Raw genomic sequence first — 11,942 nt, 5'->3', positions numbered from 1 at the left:
CCATACATGGCACTTTGTACATATTTAGGGTCCTTTGTTGGCCTGAAATTCATTCTGATATGACCTTTGTTCCGGGTGAACTCGTACATATTTCGCTTGCCCTTGGTGTCCAAGGTGCACCTTTAGAAATCCAGTGTAAAAATAATATGAAGCGATATTCATACACGACTCTATATGTATCAAGGTGGCCTTATATATTACGGTATGTATACATATACATACCCTACTCTGTAGGAATAAAAATAAAATACTACCATATCGGCATCAAATTTTTACTGACCGGTACACTTTTACCCAGCAGTACCAATTTTACTACCAAGGAATCATGACCTGCCTGGCTACATACTACATTCGTACAGAATGGCGGAATCCTAACGGAGTAAATTTCATCATCTTACCGTCAAAAAGAGCAGAAAGGCTTCTTATCATCCATCTGCTTACAAAAGTAGCTCTGGGACTAATCAATTGACATAAATTCGTAAAGAATTTAGCTCCGTAATTTTTTGCTGCATAAAATTTCCCCAAAATTGCCCCCTCTTGTGAATACTTAAACAATGGTGTTCAAAATCGTCCCAACTTGTAGGCAGTTTTCGCAATTATTCCTTGTCTGTGCCTGGATTGCTTTGGCATCCTTCTTTATATTCGTTGTTAACTTTTGGGTCATATGTGGGAAGGCCTTTCACTCCGTGAACAATTTAGTGGACAGATTCGAATGGGAGGAGGAGGACCAGTGGAACCGAAATGTGACGCTTGACACCTTGCGGGAGGCGGGGTTTGGCGAGGAGGTTAGAACCTTTCTATCATACTAGTCTCTTAAGCCCGCAGTGCGGGCTCTAAGCAAAACGATTTTATTATTTTATTACGAAAAACGTTCACTCACGACCCCATGGGCGTGACCACGAAAAACGTTGTCACGACTCTAAAGGGTGTGACCACGGAAAAACGTGCCGTCACGACTCTAATTGGGTGTGTCCACGAAAAACGTTGTCACGACTGTAATTGAGTGTGACCACGAAAAACGTTTAGTCACGACTCTAAAGGGGGTGGCCACGAAAAACGTTCAGTCACGACTCTAAATGGGGGTGGCCACGAAAAACGTTCAGTCACAACTCCAAAGGGGGTGGCCACGAAAAACGTTCAGTCACGACTCTAAAGGGGGTGGCCACGAAAAACGTTCTTCACGACTCTAAAGGGGGTGGCCACGAAAAACGTTCAGTCACGACTCTAAAGGGGGTGGCCACGAAAAACGTTCAGTCACGACTCTAAAGGGGGTGGCCACGAAAAACGTTCAGTTACGACTCTAAAGAGGGTGGCCACGAAAAACGTTCAGTCACGACTCTAAAGGGGGTGGCCACGAAAAACGTTCAGTCACGACTCTAAAGGGGGTGGCCACGAAAAACGTTCAGTCACGACTCTACCGGTGTGACCACGAAATTCGTTTAGTTACGACTCTAAAGGGGGTGACCACGAAAAACGTCCGGTCACGACTCTATGAGTTCACCACGAAAAACGTTCAGTGACGACTCTAAACGGGGTAACCACGAAAAACGTCCGGTCACGACTCTATGGGTTGACCACGAAAAACATTAGGTCACGACTCTAAAGGGGGTGGCCACGAAAAACGTTCTTCACGACTCTAAAGGAGGATGACCTCGAAAAATGTTAGGTCACGACTCTAAAGGGGGTGACCACGAAAAACGTTAGGTCACGACTCTAAAAGGGGTGACCACGAAAAACGTTAGGTCACGACTCTAAAGGGGGTGACCACGAAAAACGTTCAGTTACGATTCTAAAGGGGGTGTCCACGAAAAATGTTAGGTCACGACTCTAAAGGGGGTGACCTCGAAAAACGTTAGGTCACGACTCTAAAGGGGGTTACCACGAAAAACGTTAGGTCACAACTCTGAAGTATGGCATTGTTCTAACGTTTTAAGTACGTTTAGGCACTTAAACCAAAAGCCCGCCCTCCAGCCCTGAAAAACAGCCAACATCCGATAGGTGGCGCTGGTAGGTAATTAAAATTAGTAAGGCACAGGTCAAGTGTCAACTTTACCGTGGGGCACAGAGGTCACAGGTCAAGTATAGTGGATGTGCCCAGGTCACAGGTGAAATGTCAAATCTAGTGGGTGTGCCCAGGTCACAGGTGAAATGTCAAATCTAGTGGGTGTGCCCAGGTCACAGGTCAAGTGTAGCGGGTGTGCCGAGGTCACAGGTCAAGTGTAGCGGGTGTGCCCAGGTCACAGGTCAAGTGTAGCGGGTGTGCCGACGTCACAGGTCAAGTGTAGTGGGTGTGCCCAGGTCACAGGTCAAGTGTCAACTCTGTAAAGTGTCAACTTTATGGGTTGTACGCAGGTCGCAGGTCAAATGTCAAGTCCAGGGGTGTGTGCCAAGGTCACAGGTCAAATGTCAAATCTAGTGGGTGTGCCAAGGTCACAGGTCAAATGTCAAATCTAGTGGGTGTGCCAAGGTCACAGGTCAAATGTCAAATCTAGTGGGTGTGCCAAGGTCACAGGTCAAATGTGAAGTCTGGTGGGTGTGCCCAGGTCACAGGTCAAATGTCAAGTTTAGGGGGTGTGCCCGTTCATTTGATCAAGTCTCGGCAGATCTAAAGGGTGTGTTTCGTTGTTATCGTGTTCGTCAACGTTTTGGACACGTTTTGACACTTTAGCGAAAAACGCCCTCTAGAAACGAAAAATGTAACATAGTGCCCCACCTGCCGCTAGGTGACATTAGCTTGGACAATGTGAGACACGTGTGTAATCAAGCGCCAAGTTCAACTGGTAACACACACCACTGCACAATTCTTGGTTCTGATTTGTGTACCTGTTCACATTACTTCATTTAACAGAGAACGAATAAATTATTAGTGCATTATTTAATCAATGAATGAATAATTAGTGAATATTTTTTTAAATTTTTTGAGTGATTGAATATTGAATTCATATTTATTCATTTGCTATTCATGAAGAAGGAATAATCATGCAGTAGTAGTTTTATGGATTACTCATTCTTCACTCTACGGTTAACAGAGGAGGTAAATTAAGAAAGCGAATTTGGGTCAAAATTTATTAGATCCGAATAATGAATTATTTATTTTATAATTTTGGCTAAATGAATAATGAATGAATAACTTTGTTAAAGTTTTCAAATTGTTCACATGTTCAAAATGTTCACATTCATTTACTTAATAGAAATTGAGCAGATCACTCATTCATTCCTCAATAAATTTATGAATAATGAGTGTATAATTTTTAATTTTTTTGAAATGAGTTTATTTTAAATATGAATGAATTTTATTTTAAATCCATAAATATTTTTTTTCAAATTTCTAAACTATATGAAATTTTAAAACGAATGCATATTTTTTGAACAGGTCACCTTTCTACAGGACGAGGTGATCGAGCCCTTCATAAATCGGGATATTCACGCCATCACAGGGAATAGTGGCGCCCCTGGACTTTTGTTATATGGAGATATGAAAAACGCACAATTTTTCGCAACCGCAATTTGGAACGAGATGCGCCTTCAAGGAGACGGTGGTCATGAGGTTGCGATTTTTCGAAAAACGGAGCTCTGTATCTTGACACCAGTTACGACACGGTATTTCGACTGGTTTTTCACCGCGGGGGTGGAAAAGCAACCGGCACTCATTTATTTGCATGAGGTCAAAACATTGTCTGGCTATGAGGGTAAGCTTGCAGAAATTAGTTTCTCCAAAAAATATTATTTTTCACACTGTTAGAAATCTGGTAGAGTCACATAGATACTTCGTGCTGGTATTGATTTGGTAATAATTTCTAACCGGATTGGTAGTAAATTGTTCCGGAGTAGTAAATTTTTCGTTACCACAACATTACCGAAAGGTAATTCCCGTTAATACCAGTGCCGGTAGAGTCACATATGTACTCCGGTCGGTAGCGATTTAATACCAGTTTTATAAGAGTGTTTAAATACGTTTTAATATACTCTGTACCTGTTCAAAAACTTGGTTTTCATTCAAAAAATCAGTTGTCCCGATTTATGACTTTCAATCAAGATTGTCAACCACATTCAGTCATTTTATTTCCAATTTATTTTATTTCATTTCACTTCATCGGGTACCAAAAAATGCTATTTTATATCGACGTCACATCTACGCGGTATATGATCAAAAATAGAGCGCGTAACTACCTCCGCCAGGTTCTATGTGAAATTGAATAAAACACTTTTGCATAATACACTTATTGCATAAGATTTACTGCATAAATGTCTCTTTTTTTTACATAACTCCATTTCACATAATGACCTCAAGCTATAAAACCCCGAATAAAAAAAATTCTTCCCCATTTTACAGACAAAATTCCAGAAAATCTTCCCCAACAAATGGAAAAGTTGAGAAACCAGGGCGTCATTTTCATCGCTAGTACGCCCCACTTGCAGGAGGGATATAACAAAAATGCCGGATTTCCAAACGTTCTTCACGTCCCGAAGCTACTTTCACTTCCGGAGAGAAAGAAAGTTTTGGAGGGATGGGTCTCTGCATGGGTTCGAAAACCGGGGGACGAGATTTTACACATCATGGCCAACAAAACGGTGACCTTGATCCGGACCAAGAGTGACATTGAGGAGAAAATTGGCAAAGTCTGTCAGCTTGCGTACCAAACTGGGGTGGAGGACTGGAAAAAGAAGAATGGAATTGTGGGGGGTGGATCCAAAATCAGGGTGGAAGAGGTTAATCCGACCCTGAAGAATTGGGAGGATGCGTTATTCGCGATTTTGAAGAAATTATCAAATTAATTATCCACATAGCATGTACTTGTGTGTAATTACGTGTTTATCAAAATTAATAAAATTCATTTATTCATTTTCGTAACTTCATGTTTTGGCAAGATACGATTTTTCTCGGGCGATAATGACCCCTCCCTGTCCCCCTGTTTCCGGAAACAATGGCAGTACCCCAGACACGTAAAATGACAACATGCAAGATTCAAATGTCAAATTTGATAAGGCTCGTTTAAAATTACAAACTTTCGTTTGTTTGTTTTCCCTTGTTTTTCGTATGTCCATAAAATGGGGATGCGAAAGTAATTTCATATCCTGTTTCAAAAGAGTAGCATTAAAAACTTATGAATATACCCTAAATTTGTGCATGTATGTACACGTGAGAATACTAACGATGGATCTATCCGTGAAATTTGGCACTTACATATTTATTATCTTGTCCTAAAATTAAGTAAACTTCAATTCGCCAATTTAACAACCGATATTCGAAATTGTAGTCATCCGGCGCGGTAAATTAAGAACAACAAAATAAGTACAGCCTAGCGTAAAGTTTATGGCTTCAGTAATTTCATGTCCTTCTTTTTCCAGTGTATTGATTAGTGGACAGCGCTTAGCCGGATGTCAGGTGACCTAGTACTCTTAGAATAAATTCAATTATTAATACTTAAAGTACATATGTACATATGTACTTCTACCCGAAAATGTTAGAGTTTCTGGCTTTTCTCCATATTTTTACCGACTGCTGTGTGGAACTCGTAAATTTTTATGAAATCCCGCACGCGAATTTTCGAACTCCCATTTTGAGAACAAATATTATCAACGATAGCAGCAACCAGCTAATTTTTCGTAGTACCAGTATTTCAAAGAGTAGAATTTGTAGTGCATGTTCCGCCCAAATTTTAAATTTGGACCTTATTCTCCCCATCAATCCTAACTTTGATCCTAGTCTCAGCACTTTTACGAAAATGAAATATTCCCCAAAATTTCGCATATTTGTTTATTCCCATTCAACTAGAGATGAGACTCTAAATCGAGCCATAGCGCAAACCATGAATACGATATCGAGTCCACAGAATATTCTTGTTCAAATTCGAAATAGCCCAAAACTTATCGTTATTTCTGTAAATAGTTTGACAGCATCAAACCTCATCGAATTGTGTAACACGTTTACATGCAACGCCGTTGCACTACACGGTTCTCTAATAACTTCGGAACTGAGTCAAGATTTAAGCGGTGAGAACGTTTATATTCAGAATAGCGGGGGACATAAGGGAAATTTTGGCGGGACACGTGCCAGGAGACTAATTAGTCAGTACCTTTACCATCACTGCAGTGATTCAACTTCCGCATATGACACAGAACATAACGTATTTCTATCTTTGACAATGGATTTTTGCATAATACTTCACTTTGCTTTGAAAACCAATGTAACACTTTGCCAACCTGTTCCCGGCAAAGAGGGAAATTGCGGTTACATTCTGAACATAAAAATTGACGATATTTCCGAAAAGGAGTTGCACAAATTCGAAATACATCCCTACGCTCAAAAGCATGATGGACTTTTCTACTCAACATTCGTCAACAAATCTGACCTAGTGCTAGATTTGATTCTTGGAAAACCATTTAGCAAGCCTGTCTGGATAACTTTTCTTATATCGGGAGTAGTTTTATCAGCGGTGCTATGCATCCTACTTAATGAAGATTGGACGTATCTGGCTTCAATTGTATTTTTCATTTTTTCCATATCTTTAGGACAAACGAACACAATTTTCGAAAATAAACTGAGACGTAAGATTACATTGGGTTCTGTTGTTATCGCAACCTGGTCAGCAATGATGGTAGTCTTAACGTATTCTTACACAAATTTGATCTATTCAATTTTAATGTCTGAAGTTAAACCGGATTTGCCAGGAAATTTGCAAAGTCTTCTAAAATTGGTGACATCAATATGTACACTTTTCAGGATGTCCTCACTCCTTATATTTGGATCCCTGTGGAAGATTTATTTCATAAAGTGACACAGTTTAAGAGGTCGGGAGGACGGGAAGTGGAGATTGTTAAATGTGATGGGGTTAAGTTCCATGAAACAATTCTTTCACTGGCATATGAAGGGGTTACAAATTCGAAAAAAAATTCCCCAAAATTTATAGTTGTGCAGAATTTCCAGAATTTTATGATGTTCAGAGCGTTACTTGGAAAAACTAAAAGGTTTATAGAAGTCATGAATGATGACTCTCGTCTCATAGATTTTACGTCTGGATGGATTTCCTCAAAATACAGGGCTGGTTATGTGTTTGGAAATTTTCTTAAATGTATTTATGAAGCAGGAATTTATTCATATTGGAAGAAAAGAGGACAAAAATTCACGGACGGAGTCCTATCGTATAGGTTACGGAAGGGAATAAAAGAGTACAATAGTGCCCTGGGGCTCACAAAAATTGCTTCTGAGGAAAATAAACCATTCTCTTTTCTACAACTATCCGTACATTTTGCTCTGTGGGGTATAGGTTTAGTAATTGCTTTCGCCACAAGTATTTGTGAGAAAGGATGGTTATTTTGGGTAGATACCTTGCATCCGAGACTAGGAATTACTTGAGAATCTACTTAGAGTGTGTCCACTAAGTTTCTCCCTGTCATATAGTAATGCATTTCATGAGCCTATAAGAATATGGAGGTGGAAATGTTCGAATTTATACATTTTCATTGAAAGTACCGTAACATAATGTGCATAAACCGATATTCCTTAACATTTCTGGCATTCATTTCTTAAAACTGCGGAGCAAAATATTTCTCTCGTACGAAACCAACTGGAACCGACCATCATTTCGACGTAGTCTTGCGGCCTTGAAGCGGACGCGACATTCTTTTAATTTTTTTTCTTATATCAGAAATTTTGTAGACCTAATGTCCATGTTATTTAATCCAGCTCTTATCGTTGAATACCGGCTTATCGTCGCCTTTAGCAGGGGCCAAAGTGGTCAAAAATCTACGTTACGAATTAATCAGTTTTGAAAAAATTCAACCTATATCACTTGGTTTTATAAGCTTCTTATACTAATTTAAATTAGTTGAGACGGATATCGTAGGTTGACTTTTAAAACAATTTATTGTTCCTTATAGATACTGACCTTTATTTTATACTGACCCTTGTATGGCTGGCTACCCTCCTTTCTGATATTCGGCTAGTACCAAGAGTAATCATAAAAGTTTTACAATTATTTCGAAAGTACAGTGATGCGAGATTTAGGCTCCTTCAGCTTTCATCGCAAAACCACCCTATTGGCTTCCAATCCATTATTTAAATAGGCATTTTGGTGATGCGGAGACTGTCCTCTGACTACCTGAACTGCGCTTGTGTTTAAAATATTGTTTATCACTCCACAATCCTAGCGTCTTTCAGATTTTCACTTATTACATACCATCCCCTGCATTGGATACGGTTATTATAAACATTTCCCTGTGCTTGCAAAAAAAATACAGAACAGAACGTACAGTTGTAAAAGCTAGCAACGAAAATCGATGCTTGAAAGTTAGCGAGAGAAAGTTTTTGGACACCCGGTAGATGTTAGGATGGTTAGTACTAAAAAATACTTTGGAGTTGTTTACTTATTTAAATTACGAAGTACTAGTAAGTTAAGTTCAAGACGTCCACAGAAATAATGACTGCAAACAGCACAAACCACGTTTACTTTCACAGATGTCAAGGAAATAAATCATTCTATAAAAATGTTCTTAACTAACTTGCTCTTAACTCATAGCCTAGAAAAATAGCATCTTGATACAGACATTTAAGCTGTGTACACATATGTACATATTAAGGACTATCTTCTTCATAAGAAAACCTGCCGCGACCATAACCAAAAGTTATGCAGAAAGACAAATGGAACAAAGTCATGGTATTCAAAGTATTGCGCAAAATATACTTATTAACTTGGCATTTGAAAATATAAATAAATTAATATTAATTTGGACAATTTACGGACAAGATATATGCTGAGACTTTTGAAATTATTAGATTCCACCAATCGCTAAAATTCAAATCAGACGAGGACGAGGAATCCCCCTTTAGTAATAAGTACATATTTATGTATGTAGCAGAAAATTCTCATTTTAAACAAACAAATGTAGGTATTTCTTCAGCTTATAATTATATATAGGTAATTGTGTACATGTGTACCTATTTCGGTTACCGAACTTTTGGATAGGATAATAAATTGAAATTGTGTGTCGCAACTAATCAAGATTTTGATGAACTTTCAGGCATGCGAGAGGAAATTGCTTTAGTCACATGATTGTTTATGTACACTCTAAGAAATACGGATAGTGACGGCATCGTCGTATATTCATTATTCATGGACTCAAACGTTGAAAAGATACTAACTAACTTTTGTAGGATTTTATAGTGTAATTTTCCTTGATTATACCAGGAAAAAATGACCCACAAATTACGAAAACACCGAACATGTGTATACACATTTCAAGGAATTGTATACCGTAGTTGCGACCACATTCCGAGAATTTTTCAGACCAGAGGTTAAAGCATCTAAACCACTTGTACATAGAAATTATCCTAATTTTGATCTGGGACTGAATATTGCCATTTACATAAATAGTTTATGCATTAAACCAGCATGTACATATTTCCTTCAAAGAGGCCGGACATAAACTGTTGCCATAATTTTTGTAAAACTCGGAAGTTTTGAATTTACATTAATACCGGTTAAGCGTTCCGGTATTGCCATGTCAAAGTCACTTTTCACGATACTAGCCAAGCTTACTTTACTCCCACTTCTTTCCAATGGTTTATGGAACACGGTCAACCTGTTTGAAAATTGTCACATTACTTTCACCACATATCAATATAATGAAATTAAAACAGATCCCAGAAAAGAGCTACAATATTTCAGCACAATAAGGCATGCTTATCCATACTCTCCTCTTATTTTGAATCATTTTGTGGTTCGTGAAGCCGGCATAAAAATGCTTACCCCGAACACAGCATTATTACTTCGCAGTTACATCGCAAAAACAATATCCGTCATAATCCTGCACTGTGACACGAAAACGTTTACGAAATTAATTTTCGACGCGCCAATTCATGCGCATGTGCAGTCCTTCGTCGTACAACATATCAATCCTGCATTCATCTTTCAACACACCGATTACCCACAAAGTAGACTAAATTACTTCCTGTATTACGTACATTCTGGAACTTCGAGTTTAATCCTGTTTAATTTCAGACTCCCAAACCTAGTCTTCATTCCATCCGTTTTCACCGAATCTGTCCCTTTAAAACTTGACATTACTAGGGTGCCATTTCCCTTATCAAAAATTAAGACTTTTTTTGAAAACGCAAATAATAATCTACACCAAAAAATTGTAGCTGCCGAGCGATCCACAGTAATTCAGTGGCACAAAGGGAATAATAAGTGTGAGTCAAGAAATATAAATAAAAATTCGGGATTTTCACAGTGCATAATTTTATCACTTTCTCACACGTTTAATTTTACCTTCGTTCCCGAAAATTATCGGACGATTGCATTCTATAATATTGCAGATGACTGGGTATTGGACTCTAATTTATTAAAGGTTATAGAAAGGGATCGGGCCTACACGGTTCAGTCGATAAACCGGGATATTTTTCAGGTTATTTTTGTCACCCGATTTCCAACCACTTTTGATGGAATATATGTATTTTTGGCCCCATTTGAGGCAATTGTTTGGCTAGTACTGCTTCTGGCCTGCGTCGTTATTACTTGCGTCGTTACCCTGGCACATGACGACTCTGTGGCCGTCAGCTTTTTGAACTTTGTCGACGTAGTGTCTACCTTGTTAGGGCAGCTAAATGGCGACTCCTTAAAAACGTTTCATAGTAAGAAGTGGGTGGCGGCTCCTCTCCTTACTGTGTGGTTATTTTCTGGGTGTTACATAATCATGGATAATTTATATACGGGGTCAATCTTCTCATTTCTAAGTGCTGTCAGGTCGCCAGTATTTCCGGCCACGTTGAGAGAACTGGTTGACTCTGAAATTCCAATCATTACAATGGGGTCGATAGCTTATTACGAAGGCGAGCGTACATCGGTCCTAAAGTCAAACCATATACCGCAGTGCATTGATTTGTATGCCCAAAAGCCAAATGTGATTAAAATGTTCCAACGTTTGCTTAAGAAACTTATTTACCTTGACGTAAACAACAACAACGATAAGTTCTTCAAGTTTATCCGAAATGTAGAGCTATCAAATCGTATTTCCAATGCTAATGAATCAGTTATTGATACGGGTAAAACGTTCTCAGTGATGGACAATGGATTGGATTTATCGTTTTTGGAAAAAAATTTTAGGTGGAATGGTAGCCGGTTAATTATTCGTGGGAATGAAGAGACACCATTTACCGAGATGCAAGTTCTGGCGATGCAGAGGAGCTTTCTACTACCAATGTTTGTTAAGCAAATGGCGCTGTTGACAAGCTTTGGGTTGAAAGATAAGTGGAATAAGATGCACAACCTATATGGGCCTTTATCTCTGCTATCTAAGACGAATATTCCGAATTTTAAGAAACATTTCCTTAGAGCAGTGTCAAATGCGAGGGAACCAGTCACGTTTCATGAGTCGGATCCGGTTTCGCTGAAAGTGATTAAAGATGTTTTTGTCTTGTGTGTAATGGTTCTGGTCGTCTCGATGATAAGTATTACCGTCGAGTGTAGGTTTGCAATTGCATACTTTGTACAAAATCTGTCGAGTCGAGTTACCGTTGTGCGACAATTCATACACTGAATCTACTACACCGATTTTCACACCGCGTTTAGCTACTGAATATATACGTTTGGAATATGTACAGTGTATAAACTTACATAGGTATGTAACAAAACTTTGTTTAAATCTGGGCGACTTTCAAAGTTAACTTGAACCGAGTTACATATAGTGTTATGAAAATGAGCACATGATTTGGGCCCAGAAATTATGGGATTATCACTTGCGAAATAAAGTTCTACATATTCGACATAATTGAAATTGAAAAAATCTTTTTATTCCATATACGTCGTATATTGCATAAATCCAATTTAGCTTTTCATAATTTCAAAGGTATTTTTCATATTTAATATGTGTAAAAAGACGTGCTTGGAAATTCTGATATCTTTACAATGAAATTCTAATTAAGTAACATATTCAGTACATTT

At 38.5% G+C, this 11,942-nt stretch overlaps 1 protein-coding gene across 1 annotated transcript; it reads left to right on the top strand.

The window, feature by feature from the left end:
• The first annotated feature begins 273 nt into the window (after nt 1–273).
• Nucleotides 274–4,857, top strand: LOC110854466. Its single transcript, XM_022102902.2, has 3 exons — nt 274–785; nt 3,374–3,689; nt 4,334–4,857. The coding sequence occupies exons 1-3, from the start codon at nt 555–557 to the stop codon at nt 4,774–4,776; spliced, it is 990 nt and encodes a 329-aa protein (XP_021958594.1). The 5' UTR covers nt 274–554; the 3' UTR covers nt 4,777–4,857.
• Nucleotides 4,858–11,942: the final 7,085 nt, after the last annotated feature.

This window comes from Folsomia candida, unplaced genomic scaffold (genome assembly GCF_002217175.1).
Source record: "Folsomia candida strain VU population unplaced genomic scaffold, ASM221717v1 Fcan01_Sc010, whole genome shotgun sequence".
NCBI lineage: Eukaryota > Metazoa > Arthropoda > Collembola > Entomobryomorpha > Isotomidae > Folsomia > Folsomia candida.
The sequence above is the reverse complement of the archived record's forward strand: the minus strand, read 5'-3'. Positions and strand labels throughout refer to the sequence as shown.